The sequence below is a fragment of the Mobula hypostoma genome, chromosome 15 (genome assembly GCF_963921235.1).
Source record: "Mobula hypostoma chromosome 15, sMobHyp1.1, whole genome shotgun sequence".
Lineage (NCBI taxonomy): Eukaryota > Metazoa > Chordata > Chondrichthyes > Myliobatiformes > Myliobatidae > Mobula > Mobula hypostoma.
Window position 1 is genome coordinate 73,385,699 of NC_086111.1, and position 22,686 is coordinate 73,408,384.

Sequence of the window (22,686 nt, forward strand, 5' to 3'; positions counted from 1 at the left end):
GCTGTGTGGGCACTGGGATGCTATGTTGGGTCAGGGATGCTATGTTGGGTCAGGAATGCTATGTTGGGTCAGGAATGCTATGTTGGGTCTGGAATGCTGTGTGGGCACTGGGATGCTGTGTTGGGTCAGGAATGCTGTGTGGGCACTGGGATGCTATGTTGGGTCAGGGATGCTATGTTGGGTCAGGAATGCTATGTTGGGTCTGGAATGCTGTGTGGGCACTGGGATGCTGTGTTGGGTCTGGGATGCTGTGTTGGGTCAGGAATGGTATGTGGGCACTGGGATGCTGTGTTGGGTCAGGAATGGTATGTGGGCACTGGGATGCTGTGTTGGGTCAGGAATGGTATATTGGGTCAGGAATGCTATGTTGGGTCTGGAATGCTGTGTGGGCACTGGGATGCTGTGTTGGGTCAGGAATGGTATATTGGGTCAGGAATGCTATGTTGGGTCTGGAATGCTGTGTTGGGTCAGGAATGCTGTGTGGGCACTGGGATGCTGTGTTGGGTCAGGAATGGTATATTGGGTCAGGAATGCTGTGTGGGCACTGGGATGCTGTGTTGGGTCAGGAATGCTATGTGGGCACTGGGATGCTGTGTTGGGTCAGGAATGCTGTGTGGGCACTGGGATGCTGTGTTGGGTCAGGAATGGTATGTGGGCACTGGGATGCTGTGTTGGGTCAGGAATGGTATGTGGGCACTGGGATGCTGTGTTGGGTCAGGAATGCTCTGTGGGCACTGGAAGCGTGGCGACACTTGCGGGCTGCCCCCGCGACACTTCTTCAGGCTGTGTTGGTCTTTAATACATGGGACACATTTCCTGATATGATTCGATGTGCATATGACAAATGAAGCTAATTTTCACACAAGCAGGTGCTGGAAAATCCAGACTATCACATCACAGTGCTGGAGCTTGTCTTTATCTTTGGAGTATGGACTAAGTCAGAGAGGCGCCGGTGACCACTCACCTGTTCTCTGCCTGTTCCTTCAGCTCCAGAATCAGATATTTACGAGGACCCAGCCGTTAAATATGAGGACGTGCGGATTGATCAACAGGAGATAGAGGTCCACTTGGATATGGATTCCTATTTGGTATGTCGCAATGCCCCGAGACTTTGTAGTTTATCCTCCAGCCTCTAAACCCACAGAGATGGTGTGGATACTAAGACTGGTTCCATCCTGGTTCTGTGGAAAGCTGGGAATATGTTTTACAAATTAATGCCAGCCCACAGAAAAGAGTTCAACATTGTGGCGGGAGTCACACAAAGGATGGAGAGTTTACACTGGGGGACGAGGTGGGTCTCACCTCAGTTCATCTGCTTGAAGTGTGCGATGGAGCGATATGGAGTCGCTAACCCACAATATCCCTGCACTGGGGAGTGTGTGATGTAATGGTGTAGAGGGAGTTTCAATCCATGTCTGACCCCGGGAGTGTAAGATGGGACAGTGGGGAGGGAGATTCACTCCGTGTCTGACCCCGGGAGTGTCTGATGGGACAGTGTGGAGGGAACTTCACTCAGTGTCTGACCCCGGGAGTGTGTGATGGGACAATGTGGAGGGAGTTTTACTTTGTGTCTGACCCTTTTTTTAATGCAAAATATCTTTATTACAATTCAGTGCTATATATACAAACCAGTGACTAACACAATAGCTTCACTACAAATAGACAATGCACGTTAAAATAAAATGTTCCCATCTCTGTCAATGATGGCAATAACTCCCCGCAGAGCCCAACGGTCACGGAACGCCTCTAAGGTCGCCCTAGACAGCGCGTGTTCCTTTTCAATATTCACCCGAGCACGAACATACTCCCTAAACATTGCCAGGCAGTCCGCCCGGGGAGATCCTCCCGCCACCCGTTTCCAGGACCCTCGAATGGCTGTTTTCGCCAGCCCCAGCAGCAAGTTGACAAGGACATCCTCATCCCTCCGTGCCCCCCTCCTTACTGGATGACCATATATAAATAGGGTGGGGCTAAATTGCAACCAGAAGGGGTGAAGCAGCTCACGCAAATACGCAAAAAGGGGCCGCAGCCTCGCACACCCCATGTACATATGGTACACGGTCTCCTCCAGCCCGCAGAAGTGACACGCGGCTGGGAGATCCGTGTACAAACTAAAGAACTTATTGCAGGGCACCGCTTTATGCAGCACCCTCCAGCCGAGATCCCCAAAGAGCATGGGAAGAACTCCCCCGTAAAGGGACTTCCATTGGGGACCCACCTCACCTCCAGGTGGAAAGACAGACCGCCATGGGGTGTTGGGACGGTGGACAAGGGCTAGGAAGTGGAGGGTGTGGAGCAGCAGGCCATACAGATACCTCCTGCTTGCATCCCTGAATGGGATTGTGGGTGTCGAGGAGAGACGGCTCAAGTTGTGTGGATTCGGCTCCCGGGTAAGGCTGCGGGGCCTGGGCCCGACGAGCAGCTCAGCCTGAGTCGCTCCGCACACCTGAGCCGCACCGACATCCGCTGAGGCAGGGCAAGGGTCGGCCAGGACTCCGCCCTCTGCCAGAGGAGGGGATTCCAGGCCTGAGGCAACCATGTTCCAGACTCTCAGTAGGTCCTGATGGAAGCCGGGCAGACTCCGCAAAGCAGCGCGGCTGACGCCCCCCCCTCCCCCCCGTGAACTCCCCGCCACCTCCCCAACGAGCAGAAGAAGGGTGAACCACGGTCCAAATCCTGCAGCATTTGGACCCTGACCTCACGTACGCACCTCGGGACTGTTGGAGAAGCAGATTTCTCAGTGCGTCCTCCTTCTGGTATTCCTGCCATAGCTGTCGGTCCCCAGCGGTCGGACCGAGACGGGACTCCAGGTCAAGCAACGCTCTCTTAAGCCGCTTAATCTCAGAGCCCCGCCTCTTTGTCGATCTCCTAATGCACTCCCGACATTAAAACCAGATGTGGGCTTTGCCCTCAACCCACCACAGCCGGAGGGAGCAGAACTCTCTCCGTCTCTCTCACCAGGTGACCCAGAACGCCCGGAATCTGCTCTCCTCCAGCAGCCGGTTGTTAAAATGCCAGTACCCAGATCCCAGCCGAGGGTGCAGAGGAGTAAATTCCACTCACACAAGGTGATGGTCCGAGCACGGCTCTGGCCGCATGGAGGACGCCTACACGCGGGAGCCGTAAGCCTGAGAGATAGACGGGCGGTCTATGCGGGAACCTCCCTCTCTAGACCACCTCGAGAAGGCGCTAGAGTCGGGGTGAAGATTCCGCCAGCTGTCCACCAAGTCAAAGGAGCCGACTAGCTGCATTAACTTTTTTGCCGATGCTGGGTCGCGTTGGAGGCCCGAGCGGTCCTCCGCCTCGAGGGTACAGTTGAAGTCTCCCCCGAGGATGACGCAGTCCCCAGGATCGATGGAGCTCAGCAGGGTGGACGGCTGACAGAATAGGCGCGTCTGCATCACCCGGCGCCTCGGAGCCATACGCATTGATAAAATGCAGAGGTACACCATCCAGGCGCACGGCCAGGTGGAGCGAACGGCCGGGCACAACGTCTCGAACCCTTTCAATTTCTGGCTGGAAGGTCGGAGCCAACAGGATCGTCACCCCGCTAGAGTTGGAGCCGAGGTGGTTCATGTAGACCCTGCCCTGAACTCCAGGAGCCAAGCGGACTCGTCCTCCGGGATGGTATGGGTTTCCTGCAGGAAACTCACCGTATACCGCCCATCCCTGAGGACTGAGAGATTGTTAAACCTACAGAGAGAACCCCTGCTTCCATTTACATTTAGACTAGCTATGGTGAGCGTCATGTCGGGAACACACGAGGCCTCAGCACCAGTACCCTTCCCGGTGAGAGCGGAGGTGCCCCCAACCACACTTTCCTGACAAAAGACAAGAATGCTCTTTGCTTTCCGGGCCCGAGTGGTGCCAACGAACCGGCCTTGGCATGCTAGACCAGCGCAGCGAGGCTAGTTTCGGCCGACGCTTTGCACCCTCGGAGGTGAGAATGAACTCTCTCATTTCCTCCACAGGTATCAATGGGGATTTCTCAGGAGGGGTGAGGATGTCCATTGTCTCAAAGGAGTCTCCCTCCACCCCCTTACTACAAATAGACCCCCCCATCTTCCTCCCTGTGTGCTCTAAAAGTCGGCTCCACTTGTGACCCACACAGCGTAGCGGGTACCTCACTCATACCTGCCCGCTCCACCGTCGCATCAGCCTTATCCACAGTTACGATAATGGAGGGATAATCCCCAGGAACTCCCTCCGAGCTATTAGTTGATGGGGTGGGCATGCAGAGTACATTACCCCCCCCCAGGAGACAGGTATGGGGGGACCCTAGCATCTCCGGTCTTAGGGATCCACCGGCAGCCTGATGCTGAGAGTGAGAGAGCTTGCTCTCCTCTCCGCTGCCATTATTTGATACACTTGCCTCCAGGGAGGCGCTGACTACTAAGTCCTGGGTGGGGGGTTCCAGGGCTGTCTCAGTTGCACAAACAGGGCTAACATCACCTTTCTGCACAAACACCCCACCTACCGCAGGACTGGTAGCTACATCTGGGTATTCAGGGTTAGAACCAACCTCCACCCGGATTCCCACCCCTTCCTGAGATTCCCCCGCATCTACATTCCCTGCCGTCTTGGGGGAAGATCCCCTTCTCCTCTTCACGCCGGGGGGGGGGCACACAGGTGCAGGATTCACCAATACGGCGGCACTCTCCGCTTCCATCGCCCCGTCCAACTGCGCACTTCCCCGAGTCTCCCGCTCCACTTCAGGGCAAGTGGGCGTGAGCTCTGCGTTCTCGGCAGCTGACTTCTTTGGGTGTTTCGCTTTCTTGCCCCACACAGGCTCCACCCCGTCCGCCGCCGGAACCTCCCTGCACGTAGCCTCAAGATCTCCCACCCGAACCACAGGGTCAGGGGCAGGGGCAGGCACAGGTATAAGATCAGGGGCAGAGGTAGCTGGGGCACTGGTGCCCGAAGTGGACTCCCTAGGGTTTTGGGTGTTAGGACAGTCTCTCCGAAAGTACCCCACCTCCCTGCACGCATGGCACCGTGGGCGCTCGGAGCTCCAATACACCTGATAGTCTACGCCCTCGTGCTGGACAGTAAACAGGCCCTCAACTTCTTCCTCCCGTTCCAGCTGCATGAATACCTGACGCCGGAGAGAGATTACGTTGCGGAGGGTGCGTCTCTTAAATTTGTATCTTATGGCAGTTATCCCTGACCTTACTTGTCACAAGCGGGCTAGATGGGGAATCAGGACCTCGTTCATCCCGAAAGGCTTGACCTGACCGAGGACGATTCGTTGCGTGGGAGCTGTCACCAGCTCCATCTGCAAAAAGATGTTTTCCATTGTGATCCCCTTACTGCGAACCCGGTGCATTGACTCATCATTCTCCAGATAAAACACTGCCTTCCCGAACGCTTTCTCCGCGGCCAAAATCCCCCCTTTCCCAACCAAGTCCCCGTGGCCTCTGCACATTGTTCCAGAGTTATTCCAGGACGCAAAATGCATTGCTCCCCGTGTTCATCTTCCACCGACCGAAACAGGGCATTGTCCGAGGCTGGAGAGGCAGCCGCCTTTGCATAACTCCCCGAAGGCCTGCGACTCCCTGGAGACCGGTCCGGCATGCTGCCACTATGTCCAAAGTGAGAAATATGTGGCTGTGCCGGTTATAAAGGCCTGGAGCGAGTAGAGTAACTGGACGGGAAAGTTTGTACTCGACAGTACCTTGCTGGCTCGGCGCCAGAAATTCCAAAGCCAGGAAAGGCTCCGTCGGTCCTGAAGAACTCCCAGGCCGTGAGAGGTCGAGAAGTCTCAAAAGATGCTCGGGCTCCTACACGGAATGAGAATCACGACGAGAAAGGAGGACGGACGTTGCCCCGATGTTAGTGGGGGAACATCAGCGTTTGCCTCCGGTTTTTGGAGCGGAACGGCTTCCTGGCGAGTTGCCAGCGGCCGCAGCTGGGAGTTACGCAGTTAGCAGCCGAACAAACCCAGTCCAAACTAGCAGGGGAAACTCCAAACGCAGCTTCCACACTAAATCAGCCACTCACTCAGATGTCCAAGAGACATCGTGTGATGGGACAGTGTGGAGGGAGTTTCACTGTGTGTCTGACCCCGGGAGTGTGTGATGGGACAGTGTGGAGGGAGTTTCACTGTGTGTCTGACCCCGGGAGTGTGTGATGGGACAGTGTGGAGAGAGTTTCATTCTGTGTCTGACCCCGGGAGTGTGTGATGGGACGGTATGGAGGGAGATTCACTCTGTGTCTGACCCCGGGAGTGTGTGATGGGACAGTGTGGAGGGAGTTTCACTCTGTGTCTGACCCCGGGAGTGTGCGATGGGACGGTGTGGAGGGAGCTTCACTCTGTGTCTGACCCCGGGAGTGTGTGATGGGACGGTGTGGAGGGAGTTTCACTCTGTGTCTGACCCCGGGAGTGTGTGATGGGACGGTGTGGAGGGAGATTCACTCTGTGTCTGACCCCGGGAGTGTGTGATGGGACAGTGTGGAGGGAGTTTCACTCTGTGTCTGACCCCGGGAGTGTGTGATGGGACGGTATGGAGGGAGTTTCACTCTGTGACCATGGGAGTGTGTGATGGGACAGTGTGGAGGGAGTTTCACTCTGTGTCTGACCCCGGGAGTGTGTGATGGGACGGTGTGGAGGGAGTTTCACTCTGTGTCTGACCCCGGGAGTGTGTGATGGGACGGTGTGGAGGGAGTTTCACTCTGTGTCTGACCCCGGGAGTGTGTGATGGGATGGTATGGAGGGAGATTCACTCTGTGTCTGACCCCGGGAGTGTGTGATGGGACAGTGTGGAGGGAGTTTCACTCTGTGTCTGACCCCGGGAGTGTGTGATGGGACGGTATGGAGGGAGTTTCACTCTGTGACCATGGGAGTGTGTGATGGGATGGTATGGAGGGAGATTCACTCTGTGTCTGACCCCGGGAGTGTGTGATGGGACAGTGTGGAGGGAGTTTCACTCTGTGTCTGACCCCGGGAGTGTGTGATGGGACGGTATGGAGGGAGTTTCACTCTGTGACCATGGGAGTGTGTGATGGGACAGTGTGGAGGGAGTTTCACTCTGTGTCTGACCCCGGGAGTGTGTGATGGGACGGTATGGAGGGAGATTCACTCTGTGACTGACCCCGGGAGTGTGTGATGGGACAGTGTAGAGGGAGTTTCACTCTGTGTCTGACCCGTGGAGGTTCCCCTTATAAATTTCACCTTTCACCCTTGACCTGGAGTTCTGGTCTCATCCAACTCCAGTGGAAAATGTGTGTTTGAATTTATCGTACAGATACCCTTTATAACGTTGTATACCTCTGTCAAATCTCCCATCAATCCCCTATGCTGCAGGGAATGAAGTCCGAACCAATTCCACCTTTCTCTACAAGGCTGAATAGGTTATAGTTTCAGGTTCAAGTCTGCTGTCATCTGACTGTACACAAATGCAACCAAACAAAACAATGTTCACCCACAAAACATGTATGGTACACAGTACATAAACCAAAATATCACCATAAATCAAATATAATTCAAAATGCATGTAGTGCGTAGCAAACAGCTCGCTGTCCTAGTGACCAGACCTCAGTGGTGGCAGGGTATTCATTAGTCTCACCCCTGGGGGTCGAAGCTGTTACCCAGTCTGGCTGTCCTGGTCCTGATGCTCCTGTACCTCCTTCCTGATGGAAGTACTAACAGCCCATTATGCCGCTGGGGTTTTGGGCAGCAATGAGGGTCCTGACAGTAGTCGGTCACAGATATTATGGGATGGGTAGCAGGGATCCTCAGCAAGACTTCATCTGCACTGCTCCTGGTAAATGTCAAAAATGGGGGTGGGGTGGAGACCCCTGTGATGATCTTTTTACTGTCCTTTGTAGGTTCTTCTGGTCGCAGCTTCCAGATAACACAATGATGCGGCTAGCGACGACACTCGATGGCGCTGCTGTAGAAACTGATTAGAATGGGTGGGGGAGGGGGGAACCTTGCAGGTCTCGATCTCCTCAGAAAGTGTAGACACCGCTGTGCCTTTCTGAATAATGAGGAGGTGTTGTGGGTCCAGGACACATCATCCACTTTGAGCACACCGAACAACCCTATAGGGCGGTTAAGGTGTAAGCTACTCAACTTCGTGGGGAGGGAGCGGTTGGATCTTCGGCTGGGAAGATTGGTTGTCTGCTGACCCGTGGCCTGGTTTGATCTTTCAGGCACCCTTCCAGGACAGAGATTCACTGCTGGGTGTGAGGAAGGCAGGCGCCGCCTCAGTGATCTGCTCGAGTGCAGAAGCGGGAAGGACTGCAAGTACACAGCTTTCTGTAAGTCTGACACAGATCGCAGCTGCGAGAGGATTTGCCTCAGGCACGGAACAAACTTCACAGAACAGACTGCGATGATCAGAATGCATTTTACCGTCCGTGCCTCAGTAACGTACTGAGGGAGGGTCACACTGTGGGAGGGTGGTACCGAGGGTGGGTCACACTGTGGGAGGGGTGGTATCGAGGGAGGGTCACACTGTGGAGGGGTGGTACCGAGGGAGGGTGGAGGGGTGGTACCGAGGGTGGGTCACACTGTGGAGGGGTGGTACCGAGGGTGGGTCACACTGTGGGAGGGGTGGTACCGAGGGAGGATCACACTGTGGGGGGGTGGTACCGAGGGTGGGTCACACTGTGGGAGGGGTGGTACCGAGGGAGGGTCACACTGTGGAGGGGTGGTACCGAGGGAGGGTCACACTGTGGGAGGGGTGGTACCGAGGGAGGGTCACACTGTGGGGGGGTGGTACCGAGGGAGGGTCACACTGTGGGAGGGGTGGTACCGAGGGAGGATCACACTGTGGGGGGGTGGTACCGAGGGAGGGTCACACTGTGGGGGGGTGGTACTGAGGGAAGGTCACACTGTGGGAGGGGTGGTATCGAGGGAGAGTCACACTGTGGAGGGGTGGTACTGAGGGAAGGTCACACTGTGGGAGGGGTGGTACCGAGGGAAGGTCACACTGTGGGAGGGGTGGTACGGAGGGAGGGTCACACTGTGGGGGGGGTGGTATTGAGGGAGGGTCACACTGTGGGAGGAGTGGTACTGAGGGAGGGTCACACTGTGGGAGGGGTGGTACAGAGGGAGGGTCACACTGTGGGATGGGTGGTACTGAGGGAGTGTCACACTGGGTGAGGTGGTACTGAGGGAGGGTCACACTGTGGGATGGGTGGTACTGAGGGAGGGTCACACTGGGTGAGGTGGTACTGAGGGAGGGTCACACTGTGGGAGGGGTGGCACTGAGGGAGAGTCACACTGTGGGAGGGGTGGTACTGAGGGAGGGTCACACTGGGTGAGGTGGTACTGAGGGAGAGTCACACTGTGGGAGTTCCTTCATATCCTCCCTGTCAACCTGTGTAGCCAGTTTCCTGGAGCTATGGACTTGGACTCGTTCTGCATATACACACTGTTAGGGGTCCTGCCATTAATTATAGTGTACATTTGTATTTGATTTCTCAAAATATTTTAAAGATGAGCTTTATTGTTGTGCTCCGTTCTGGTCGCCTCACTACAGGAAGGATGTGGATGCTATAGAGAGAGTACAGAGGAGATTTACAACGATGTTGCCTGGATTGGGGAGCATGCCTTATGAGAATACTGTAGGTTGAGTGAACTTGGCCTTACCTCCCTGGAGCGATGGAGGATGAGAGGTGTATAAGATGATTAAAAGGCATTGATCATGTGGATAGCCAGAGGCTTTTTCCCAGGGCTGAAATGGCTAACACAAAAAGGCATCGTTTTGGAAGTAGGTACAAGGGAGATGTTGGAGGTGAGCCTTTCACAGAGAGTGGTGGGTGTGTGGAATGCATTGCGGATGAAGGTGGTAGAGGCTGATACAATAATAGAGACGCTTCGATAGGTACATGGAGCTTAGAAAAACAGAGGGCTATGCTGTAGGGAAATTCTAGGCAGCTTCTAGAGTAGGTTACATGGTCAGCACAATATTGTGGGCCGAAGGGCCTGTAATGTGCTGTAGATTTCTATGTTTCTATTTGTCACATTACATTGAAATGTGTCATTTGTGTTAACAATCAAGACTCTGAGGATGTGCTGGGGGCAGCCCATAAGTGTCACCACGCTTCTGGTGCTAAGATAGCATGTCCATGTCTTACGAACCCTAACCCATGTTAATGTGGGGGGGGGGGAACCGGAATGTCCGGATACCCCCTCAACCATCAGCTCCTGAACCGGTGTGAATAACTTCACTCTGAACTGATCGCACAACCTACGGACTCGCTCTCAAGCGATCTACACCTTAGTTTTTTTTATTATTTGCATGAACTGTCTTCTTTTGTTGATTGTTTATCAGTCTTTATTACTTATCATTTTTCATGAATTCCATTGTAGTTATTGTTGTCAGAATGCCTGCAAGACAACAATTCTCAGGGTTGTATATGGTGACAGACACAGTATGTACGTTGACAATAAATTTACTTTGAACTTGCAAACCCATGTGGTTATGGGGCGAAACTACAAACTTCTTACCGACACTAAATCAACAGCATGAACCCTACTAAAGGTTAACCTCGTTGCGTTTCAGATGATAAGTGATAATCAGACAGCCACTTTGACCCCAGAAGGTTCTCTCGTCAGTTCACTGCAGACTGTGGATCAAGAGAGCACAGATTCCCTGCAGACAAAGGTGGATGAGAAAGGTAAATGTGCCGTCCTCTCTTGCATGTTACCGTGACGGTCAGGAGAGCTGGGACCACAATCTCACAGTGTTACCCCATCGTTAGCTAGTATCGAGGCTCCTCTGCCTGCTCTTGACATCACACTTGTAATGTTCCAGCATGTGGAGTGTGTGATGGGACGGTGTGGAGGGAGCTTCACTCTGTGTCTGACCCCGGGAGTGTGTGATGGGACGGCGTGGAGGGAGCTTCACTCTGTGTCTGACCCCGGGAGTGTGTGATGGGACAGTGTGGAGGGAGCTTCACTCTGTGACTGACCCCGGGAGTGTGTGATGGGACAGTGTGGAGGGAGATTCACTCTGTGTCTGACCCCAGGAGTGTGTGATGGGACGGTGTGGAGGGAACTTCACTCTGTGTCTGACCCCGGGAGTGTGTGATAGGACGGTGTGGAGGGAGATTCACTCCGTGTCTGACCCCGGGAGTGTGTGATGGGACAGTGTGGAGGGAGCTTCACTCTGTGTCTGACCCCGGGAGTGTGTGATGGGACAGTGTGGAGGGAGTTTCACTCTGTGTCTGACCCTGGGAGTGTGTGATGGGACGGTGTGGAGGGAGATTCACTCTGTGTCTGACCCCGGGAGTGTGTGTGTGGGAGATGGTGTGGAAGGAGTTTCACTCTGGGAGTGTGTGATGGGACAGTGTGTAGGGAACCACTCTGTACGGTCTCTGTTCTGGGAGTGTTGGATAATAATACTAATTTGCCTGTCTGATATTTCTCCCTGCCTTGTGGACCTGCTGTCCCCACCCTGTGCTCCCGGTGTCCCCCCTGTGGTCCAGCTGCCCACCCTGTGGTTACGTACAGCATACTGGCGTTTATAAACAATCAGATGGACGGTGATATCTGCTCCTGATCACATTGTTTACCTCTCTCTCTAGAGTCTGAATTGGCTGTGGAATCTGATGAACCTGCGCAGGAGACTACCTCAGAGGATTTGCTGTGGACGGTCTTGCCCCTAAGTTCTTCGAAGAGTTTGTTGTCTAGCATCAATGAGAGTGAAGTCAGTGCAGGGGAAGTGCCCAACATGCGCATACTGCTCCAGGTACTCACAGCAAGAGCGCCATTGCACCGACTCTTTACAACACGAAGCAGGAAGAGGCCCTTCAGCCCATCTTGTTTATGCTCAGCACAATATCCCTTCGCCCCACAGGTGGTCACCATTCCTCCATTCCTTACTGTTCGTGTGTCTGCCTGATGACCTCTTAAATTCCATTGTTGTATCTGACTCTGCCGCCACCCCTGGTAACCTGTTCCAGGCAGCCACCAGCCTCTCTGTAAGCAAATTGTCTACAAATCTCCATTAAACTCTCCCCCTCTCACCTTAAAATTATTCGGTCATCACGTGCCGTGTTGTATGACGTGGGCGATCATGGTCCTTCCATGACCGTGACTATTCTTGGCAGATTTTTCTACAGAAGTGGTTTGCCATTGCCTTCTTCTGGGCAGTGTCTGTACAAGACGGGTGACCCCACTCATTATCAATATGCTTCAGAGATTGTCTGCCTGGCGTCACTGGTCGCATAACCAGGACTTGTGATCTGCACCAGCTGCTCATACGACCATCCACCACCTGCTCCCATGGTTTCATGTGACTCTGATCGGGTGGGGCTGGTGGCTGAGCAGGTTCTACACCTCACCCAAAGGTGACCTGCAGATTCACCATTCACTATTTCGACTCTGACTGTCTATGTCTAGTCTTCTCTTAATCTGATAGATTTTGTACATTTCTCCTTAGCCTCCAACGCTGTGTGAAAAAGCTGCCTCTCAGGTTCCTAAAAAACAATTCCCCTCTCAGTTTAAGCCTGTGCCCTCTGATTCTTGATTCCCCGTCCCTGAGGATAAAAGGACTGTACACACTCACCCTGTTTCTGCCCCTCATGATTTCATTCACTTTTATATATTCTGCTCTCAGTCTCCTACACTCCACTGAATAAAGTCCGAAAAGGTTCAAGTTCCAAAGTTCAAAGTAACATTTATTACACACATGTCACCACGTACAACCCTGAGATTCTTTTTCCAGCAGCATACTCAGCTAATCTATCGAACACTAACTGTAACAGGACCAATGAATGACAAACTGTGCAAATAAATAGCAATAAATAATGAGAGCATGAAATTACAAGATGAAGAGCCCTTAAAGTGAGACCATCGGCTGTGGAAACTCCGGAAATACAATGAGAGTAGTTATGTCCAAGAGCTTGATGGCTGAGGGGTAGTAACTGTTCCTGAACCTGGTGGTGTGAGTCCTGAGGCTCTTGTACCTTCTACCTGATGGCAGCAGCGAGGAAAGAGCGTGGCCTGGGTGGTGAGGATCTTTAATGATGGATGCTGCTTTTCTACTACGTTTCATGTAGATAGGTTGAATGGTTGGGAGGGCTTTAGCCGTGATGTACTGGGCCAAATCCACTACCTGTTGTAGGATTTTCCACTCAAAGACATTGGTATTCCGGTAGCAGGCCGTATCGCAGCCAGTCGGCACACTTCCCACCACTCTGCTGTAGAAGATTGCTAAGGTTTTTGATGACGAGCCAAACCTCCGCAGACTCCTGAGGAAGTGGAGGTGCTGTCGTGCTTTCTTTGCAATTACATTTGTATGTTGGGTTCAGGACAGGTCCTCTGAGATAGTGAAACCCAGGAATTTAAATTTGCTGACCCTCTCCACCTCTGATCCTACGATGAGGAAGATTGACTGATGGATCTCTGGTTTCCCTCTCCTGAAGTCTACAATCCAAGGCTGCCCAACCTTTCCCTATGACTCAGGTCCTTACACAGATGTCTGTGTCCTTTCTAGTTTAACAACATTCGTCTTACAAAAGGGCAACCAAAGCTGAACACAATTCTCTAAAACTAAACACAGTACTCCAAAATAGCACAGTACTCCAGATCTGAACACGGTACTGTACTCCAAAACAACACAGTACTCTAAAACTAAACACAGTACTCCAAAATAGCACAGTACTCCAGATCTGAACACGGTACTGTACTCCAAAACAACACAATACTCTAAAACTAAACACAGTACTCCAAAACAACACAGTATTCCAGATCTGAACACAGTACCAAAAAGTCAGCTGTTTATTCTTTTCCATAGATGCTGCCTGGTCTGCTGAGTTCCTCCAGCATTTTGTGTGTGTTGCTCAGGATTTCTAGAGGATCTGCAGAATTATTCGTGTTTATTTATTAGTACTATCTATCGATCTATCTGTCTGTCTCTCTATCTATCTATTCTATCTGTTAATCTACCTGTCTGTCTGTCCATCCATCTATCTATCTATCTATCTTCAGCCTATCTATCTGTCTGTGTTTGTCTATCTATCCTTTCAGTCTATCCATCTATCTGTCTATCAATCTCTGTCTGTCTATATATCTATCTATTTATCTATTTCTCTGTCTGTCTCGCTATCTGTTTATCTCTGTTTATCTATCTGTCTATCTATCATTTCTATATTTGTTTTTCATTGCTTCTAATGCATTCCCTTATAAGACCATAAGACACAGGAGCAGAATTAGGCCATTTGGCCCATCGAGTCTGCTCCATCATTCAATCATGGCTGATCCTTTTTTTCTCCTCCTCAACCTCATTTCCTGGCCTTCTCCCGTAACCTTTGATGCCATGTCCAATCAAGAACCTATCAAGCTCTGCCAATGACCCAGCCTCCACAGCTGCACGTGACAACAAATTCCACAAATTCACCACCCTTTGGCTAAAGAAATTTCTCCCCATCTGTTTTAAATGGACGATCCTCTATGAGGCTGTGCGCTCTTGTCCTAGACTTTCCCACCATGGGAAACATCCTTTCCACATCTACTCTGTCTAGGCCTTTCAAAATTTGAAAGGTTTCAATGAAATCCCCCCTTCAGTCTTCTAAATCCCAATGGGTACAGACCCAGATATCAAACGTTCCTTGTATGACAACCCTTTCATTCCTGGAATCATCCTTGTGAACCTCCTCTGGACCCTCTCTAATGCCAGCACATCTTTTCTAAGATGAGGGGCCCAAAACTGTCCACAATACCCAAGGTGAGGCCTCACCAGTGCCTTATAAAGCCTCAGCATCACATCCCTGCTCTTGTATTCTAGGCCTCTTGAAAAGAATGCTAACATTACATTTGCCTTCCTCACCACTGACTCAACCTGCACAAGGACTCCCAAGTCCCTTTGCATCTCAGATTTTTGGATTTTATCTCCATTTAGAAAATAGTCTGCACATTTATTTCTACTACCAAAGTGCATGACCATGCATTTTCCAACATTGTATTTCATTTGCCACTTTCTTGCCCATTCTCCTAATCTGTCAAAGTCCTTCTGCAGCCTACCTGTTTCCTCAAAACTAGCAGCCAACTGGCACTGGCAGCCAACCAGACAAGGATCCTTTTATTCCTATTCGCTGCTTTCTTCCAATCAGCCAATGCTCTCATCATGTTAGCAACTATCCTATAATATCACAGGCTCTTAACTTGATAAGCAGCCTCATGTGTGGCACCTTGTCAAAGAGCTTCTGAAAGTTCAAATGTACGACATCCACTACATCCCCTTTATCTATCCTACTTGTAATCTCCTCAAAGAATTCCAACAGGTTTGTCAGGCAGGATTTTCTCTGAAGGGAACCATGCTGACTTTGTCTTGTTCCTGTTCTGTGTCACCAAGTACTCCATCACCTCATCCTTAACATTTGTCTCTAACATCTTCCCAACCACTGAGGTCAGGCTAACTGGTCTATAATTTCCTTTCTGCTGTCTTCCTCCTTTCTTAAAGAGTGGAGTGACATTTGTAATTTTTCAGTCCTCTGACGCCATGCCAGACAGAGTCCAATGATTTTTGAAAGATCATTTCTAATGTCACCACAATCTCTAATGCTACCTCTTTCAGAACCCCTCGGGTGCAGTTCCTCTGGTCCGGGTGACTTGTGTACCTTTAGGTCTTTCAGCTTTTTGAGCACCTTCTCTCTTGCAACAGTAACTGCACCCACTTCTCTTCCTTCACACACTACAACATCAGGCATACTGCTAGTGTCTTCCACAGTGAAGACTGACTCAAAATACTCATTTAGTTCATCAACCACCTCCTTGTCCCCGTTATTATTTCTCCTGCCTCATTTTCTAGTGGTCCTATATCCACTCATTTCTCTTTTATTTTTAACATACTTGATAAAGCTTTTACTATCCACTTTGATATTATTTGCTAGCTTGCTTTCAAATTTCATCTTTTTCTTCTAATGATTATTTTAGTTGCTCTCTGTAGGAATTTAAAAACTTCCCAATCCTTTATCTTCCCACTAATTTTTGCTTTGTTGTATGCCCTTTCTTCTGCTTTTACATGAGCTTTGACTTCCCTTGTCAGCCATTAAAGTACTATTTTACCATTTGAGTATTTCTTCATTTTTGGAATACACATCTCCTGCACCTTCCTCATTTTTCCAGAAACTCACACCATTGCTGCTCTGCTGACACCCTGCCAGCATCTCCTTCCAATTTACTTTGGCTAACTCCTCTCTCATCCCACTGTAATTTCCTTTATTCCACTGAAATACTGCTACATCAGACTTTACTTTCTCCCTATCAAATTTCAAGTCAAATGCAATCATATTGTGATCACTGGTTCCTAAAGGTTCTTTTACCTTAAACTCCCCAATCGCCTCCGGTTCATTACGTAACACCTAATCCAGTATAGCTGATCCCCTATTAGGCTCAATGACAAACTGCTCTAAAAAGCTTTCTCTTAGGCATTCAACAAACTCACTCTCTTGAGATCCATTACCAGCCTGATTTCCAAATCGACCTGCATGTTAAAATCTCCTATGAATACCATAACATTGTCATTTTGACTCACCCTTTTCTATTTCCTGTTGTAATCTGTGGTCCACATCCCAGCTACTGTTGGGAGGCCTGTGTATAACTGCCATCAGGGTCCTTTTACCCTCGCGGTTTCTTAACTTAACCTGCAAGGATTCAACATCTTTCAGTCCTATGTCAGATCTTTCTACTGATTTGATGCCATTCTTTACCAGCAAAGCCACGACAACCCCTCTGCCAACCTTCCTGTCCCTCCAATACAATGTGTAACCTTGGACATTCAGTTCCCAACTACAACCATCCTCCAGCCATGATTCAGTGATGGCTACAACATCATACCTGGTAATCTGTAATAGTGCAACAAGATCACCCACCTTATTCTGCTGCGAATGCCCACAAGAAAATGAATCTCGGGGTTTGATATGGCGACATATATGTGCTTTGATAATAAATTTACTTTGAACTTCGAAGGGCAGTGTACCATATACCTTCTTCTCCACACTGTCAATTTGTGATTATTTAATTGTATGTAAGCCGTTGAATCATTTGGATTTGTTTCTGCTCTCACCCCCACCCCGCCCCGCCCTGGGAATGTGGCAGCCGCCCACGACTGAAGTCTCCACAGCAGACAGCAGGGCGTCAGAAAACCTGAGAAAGCAGCTCCACATCAGCCGGGCTGCCGTGATGATCAACAGGCTGCAGCCGTACGCTGAGCCTAACTTGGCTGACAGCGCTGAGGTGATCAGAAGAGGTAGGAGCAGAATTAGGCCATTCAGCCCATCATTTCCTCCCTGCCATTCCATCGTGTTTGATTTACTATCCCTCTCAACCCCTTCTCCTGTCATCTCCCTGTGACCTTTGATATTCTTACTAAGCAAGAACCTATCGAGCTCCATTTTAAATATACCCAATGACTTGTGTCTGACACTGTGATCAGCAGCACTGGGGCTCCACAGGGGACTGTCTTGTCTCCCTTTCTCTTCACCATTTACACCTCAGACTTCAACTACTGCACAGAGTTTTGTCATCTTCAGAAGTTTTCTGATGACTCTGCCATAGTTGGATGCATCAGCAAGGGAGATGAGGCTGAGTACAGGGCTACGGTAGGAAACTTTGTTACATGGTGTGAGCAGAATTATCTGCAGCTTAATGTGAAAAAGACTAAGGAGCTGGTGGTAGACCTGAGGAGAGCTAAGGCACTGGTGACCTCTGTTTCCATCCAGGGGGCCAGTGTGGACGTGGTGGAGGATTACAAATACCTAGGGGTACAAATTGACAATAAACTGGACTGGTCAAAGAACACTGAGGCTGTCTACAAGAAGGGTCAGAGCCATCTCTATTTCCTGAGGAGACTGAGGTCCTTTAACATCTGTCGGACGATGCTGAGGATGTTCTACGAGTCTGTGGTGGCCAGTGCTATCATGTTTGCTGTTGTGTGCTGGGGCAGCAGGCTGAGGGTAGCAGACATCAACAGAGTCAACAAACTCATTCGTAAGGCCAGTGATGTTGTGGGGATGGAACTGGACTCTCTCACGGTGGTGTCTGAAAAGAGGATGCTGTCCAAGTTGCATGCCATCTTGGACAATGTCTCCCATCCACTACATAATGTACTGGGTGGGCACAGGAGTACATTCAGCCAGAGACTCATTCCACTGAGATACAGCACAGAGTGTCATAGGAAGTCATTCCTGCCTGTGACCATCAAACTTTACAACTCCTCCCTTGGAGGGTCAGACACCCTGAGCCAATAGGCTGGTCCTGGACTTATTTCCTGGTATAATTTACATATTACTATTTAATTATTTATGGTTTTATTACTATTTAATTATTTATGGTGCAACTGTAACAAAAATCAATTTCCCCCGGGATCAATAAAGTATGACTATGACTATGACTTTGGCTCCATAGTTGTCTGTGGCATTGAATTCCACAGATTCACCTCCCCATAAAGAAGTTCATCCTCAACTCTGATTTTAGGGATGTCCTATTCTGAGTCTGATTCGGACTCAGGGATTCGATTCCTGTCACTGTCTGTAGAGTTTTGTAGGTTCTAACCATGACCATGTGGGTTTCCTCTGGGTGCTCCAATTTCTCCCCCACCGCCATACCCTAAAGACGTGTGGGTTACGGTTACTGAGTTGTGGGTGGTGCTGGAAGTGTGGAGACACTTGAAGCCTGTCCCCAGCACATTCCTCGCTAATTTGATTTGACACAATCGATGCTGCAATGTACATGTGACCAATGAAGCTAATCAGAAGCTGAGTTTGTGTTCTTCTTGCCCTTTGGTAGGTCTGAAAGTTGACAGATTCTTGACCACAAACAAGACACTGACCCAACAACAGACGGCCTTCCAGTTAAGCTCGGTAATCTCTCTGTAGGGGCCAGGACAACCTGGACACCTGGGTTCTGGAGAACCTGGGCACTGTGATACTGTACATGAGGGATGATCCCACCAGCTCCCTCATCATGGGCACTGGGTTAATGGGGCACAGAGATCCATTCACAGACCTTTATGCCAGGACAGAGAGAAAGAGGCTTGATACTGAAGGAAGGTCACAACATGGCATGGGTGGTACTGAGGGAGGGTCACACTGTGGGAGGGGTGGTACTGAGGGAGGGTCACACTGTGGGAGGAGTGGTACCGAGAGAGGGTCACACTGTGGGAGGAGTGGTACCGAGAGAGGGTCACTCTCTGGGAGGGGTGGTGCCGAGGGTAGATCACATGGGAGGGGTGGTACTGAGGGAGGGTCACACTGTGGGAGGGGTGGAACTGAGGGAGTGTCACACTGTGGGAGGGGTGGTACCGGGGGAGGGTCACACTGTGGCAGGGGTGGTACCGAGGGAGGGTCACACTGTGGGAGGGGTGGTACTGAGGGAGGGTCACACTGTGGGAGGGGTGGAACTGAGGGAGGGTCACACTGTGGGAGGGGTGGTACTGAGGGAGAGTCACACTGTGGGAGGGGTGGTATTGAGGGAGGGTCACGCTGTGGGAGGGGCAGTACCAAGGGAGAGTCACACTGTGGGAGGGGTGGAACTGAGGGAGTGTCACACTGTGGGAGGGGTGGTACTGGGGGAGGGTCACACTGTGGCAGGGGTGGTACCGGGGGAGGGTCACACTGTGGCAGGGGTGGTACCGAGGGAGGGTCACACTGTGGGAGGGGTGGTACTGAGGGAGGGTCACACTGTGGGAGGGGTGGAACTGAGGGAGGGTCACACTGTGGGAGGGGTGGTACTGAGGGAGAGTCACACTGTGGGAGGGGTGGTATTGAGGGAGGGTCACGCTGTGGGAGGGGCAGTACCAAGGGAGAGTCACACTGTGGGAGGGGGGGTACTGAGGGTAGATCACATTGCGGGAGGGGTGGTACTGAGGGAGGGTCACACTGTGGGAGGGGTGGAACCGATTCAGTGTTCATGGATTCATAGTAAATTCAGAAATTGGGTGCCGGCAGGGTAGAATTGTCGCCTGCGGTAACTCAGGCTCCTGAAACCCCTCTCTGATGGTCATTATGAGAAGAGCACATGCTCCTGATGTGAGGGTGCTTCGTGGTAGATGCCGCCTTCTTGAACTATTCAGATTGTTGGGCAGGATGGGTGTGAGGATGAACCTTCCCCTGGGGTGGGGTATCACTGTCTCAATATAAGGGTCGGCCAGGTCAGTTCTCCACACATTGCATGCGTTATTAGAATGGGGCAGCTTTCTAAGATGTGCTTTTCCATTTTTGTTTTGAAGGAATTAAACCAGCTACTGTTCCTGAATATTTATAAGGATAAATTGCTTCTCCAAAGAAAGAGGGGAAAGAGGTATAAAAAAGGCCCAAAATCAAAGATGAGTGTCCCGGAGCATTTTCAGGTGAGCTTGGGGTCGATGTGTCTCCTACTGAAGCCTCAACAACACAGCGACTGACAACAGCCAGTTCACCTTTCCTTTGCCCAGGCCCTGTTCTCTGAAGCACTGGGACCCGCACTGGCACTGGATTCCATGCCAACACCCAGGTCTGCACTGGCACTGGATTCCATGCTGATAATCACTGGCACTGGGGTCAGCATTGATCCTCACTGGCGGCATTGGTCCTCACTGGCACCCAGTGCCATACCGATCCTCACTGGCACACAGGGCCGAACAGATCCACACTGGTATCCAGTGCCATTCTAATTTACACTGTGACCCAGTGGCAACTGAACCACATGGGGAACTAGTGCAGGAACACATGGAATCACACTGAATCCCAGTACAGAAACACACTGTACCTCGCCGGTCCCCTCTGCAGGGACACGTTGAGCTACGCTGACTTCCAGTGCAGGGACACATTGAGCCACACTGGCTTCCAGTGCAGGACCGCATTGATCCACACTGGCTTCCAGTGCAGGACCACGTCGATCTACACTGGCTTCCAGTGCCAGACCACATTGAGCCACACTGGCTTCCAGTGCAGGACCACATCGATCTACACTGGCTTCCAGTGCCGGACCACATTGAGCCACACTGGCTTCCAGTGTAGCAACACTTTGCCACACAGAGTCACCAAGGTTTATTTGATATTTAGTACGGTGATGGGCCCTTCATCCCACTGAGCCTATGAACATGTGACCAATTTACCTGCTAACCCGTACGTCGTTGAACTGTGGGAGGAAACCAGAGCCCCAGGAGGAAACCACTGGCTCAGGGGGAGAACGTATAAACGTCTCATGGACAGTGACAGAATTGAACCCAGGTTGCCGGAGCTGTAACTGTGTTCCGCTAACCACGATAGGAACACCCACTTCAGTGAAGTTTGCCAATGAGGTCGCGCACACGCTGGGGAAAGGGGGACTGGTGGGGGCAGTGGCCCTCCGGAAGGTGTCTGAGGAGGTTGCGCCATCAATGGTTCTAATGGAATATGAGGGCGCGGAGTGTAGGGGGGATGTGCTGGTCTGAATAACAGGTGGACAGGCTAACGGGAAACAGAGCGCGGGTGTAAGTCCATAAGACAGAGGAGCAGAATTGGCCATTTGCCCCATCGCGTCTGCTCTGCCATTCCATCGTGGCTGATTTATTATCCCTCTCAACCCCTTTCCTCTGCCTTCTCCCGTAACCTTCGAGACCCTTACCAATCAAGAATCTATCAACCTCTGCTTTAAATATACCCAATGAATTCCACAGATTTTCCACCCTATGGCTGATGAACGTTGTCTTCATCTCTGTTTTAAAGAGACGTCTTTGTATTCTGAGGCTCTGGCCTCTGGTCATAGACTTTCTGTTGGAATCATGTAGACATGAGATTGCAGATGCTGGAATCCGGTTCTGTTTACTCCTGACTTATCACCAACATACACCGGCATTCACCCACAGAACTTCAGGAAATCCCCCTGCACTGTCCCTTCCCCATTGTTATCTGACCCCCACCCAGTCTCACTCACCTTGGTCATCTTTCTCTCTCCCTACCCCTGCCTGCTCCTGCTCATTACCTCTCCCCGCACCCAGCCTGTATCTCAGCTGTCTCCCTTCCTCTCTGTTCCACCCACTTCCCCTCCACCCTCACAGTCCTGAAGCGTTAACCCCCCCCCTCACACCCCGTCCCCACGGGACCTGCTTGATCTACTGAGTTCCTCCAGCAGTCTGTGTGTTGCTCCAGACCTCCGTGTCCCAGCCTCCTGTGTGTCTCCAAGCCAAGTTATTACAGAGAACAGTACAGCACAGGCTAGCATCTTTATGTCCTCGTCGTCCACGGGAATGGTACTGGAGGATTGGAGGGAGGCGAATGTTGTTCCCTTGTTCAAAAAAGGTAGTAGGGATAGTCCGGGTAACTGTAGACCAGTGAGCCTTACGTCTGTGGTGGGAAAGCTGTTGGAAAAGATTCTTAGAGTTAGGATCTATGGGCATTTAGAGAATCATGGTCTGATCAGGGACAGTCAGCATGGCTTTGTGAAGGGCAGATCGTGTCTAACAAGGCTGATAGGGTTCTTTGAGGAGGTGACCAGGCATATAGATGAGGGTAGTGCAGTGGATGTGATCTATATGGATTTTAGTAAGGCATTTGACAAGATTCCACACGGTAGGGAAGTCAGAAGGCATGAGATCCAGTGAAGTTTGGCCAGGTGGATTCAGAATTGGCTTGCCTGCAGAAGGCAGAGGTGGTGAAGGAGGGAGTACATCCAGATTGGAGGATTGTGATTAGTGGTGTCCCACAAGGATCTGTTCTGGGACCTCTACTTTTTGTGATTTTTATTAACAACCTGAATGTGGGGGTAGAAGG

At 51.0% G+C, this 22,686-nt stretch overlaps 1 protein-coding gene across 1 annotated transcript in view; it reads left to right on the forward strand.

Annotated features, from left to right (window-relative positions):
- Positions 1-22,686, forward strand: part of LOC134357138 (uncharacterized) — a 106,147-nt gene that overhangs the window by 61,766 nt on the left and 21,695 nt on the right. Inside the window, exons 18-24 of the mRNA XM_063068435.1 lie at positions 988-1,088; positions 8,155-8,262; positions 10,515-10,629; positions 11,539-11,702; positions 17,054-17,204; positions 18,743-18,816; positions 20,184-20,303. Coding sequence (XP_062924505.1) covers positions 988-1,088; positions 8,155-8,262; positions 10,515-10,629; positions 11,539-11,702; positions 17,054-17,204; positions 18,743-18,816; positions 20,184-20,303 — 833 coding nt within the window. The remainder of the gene's footprint in view (positions 1-987; positions 1,089-8,154; positions 8,263-10,514; positions 10,630-11,538; positions 11,703-17,053; positions 17,205-18,742; positions 18,817-20,183; positions 20,304-22,686) is intronic.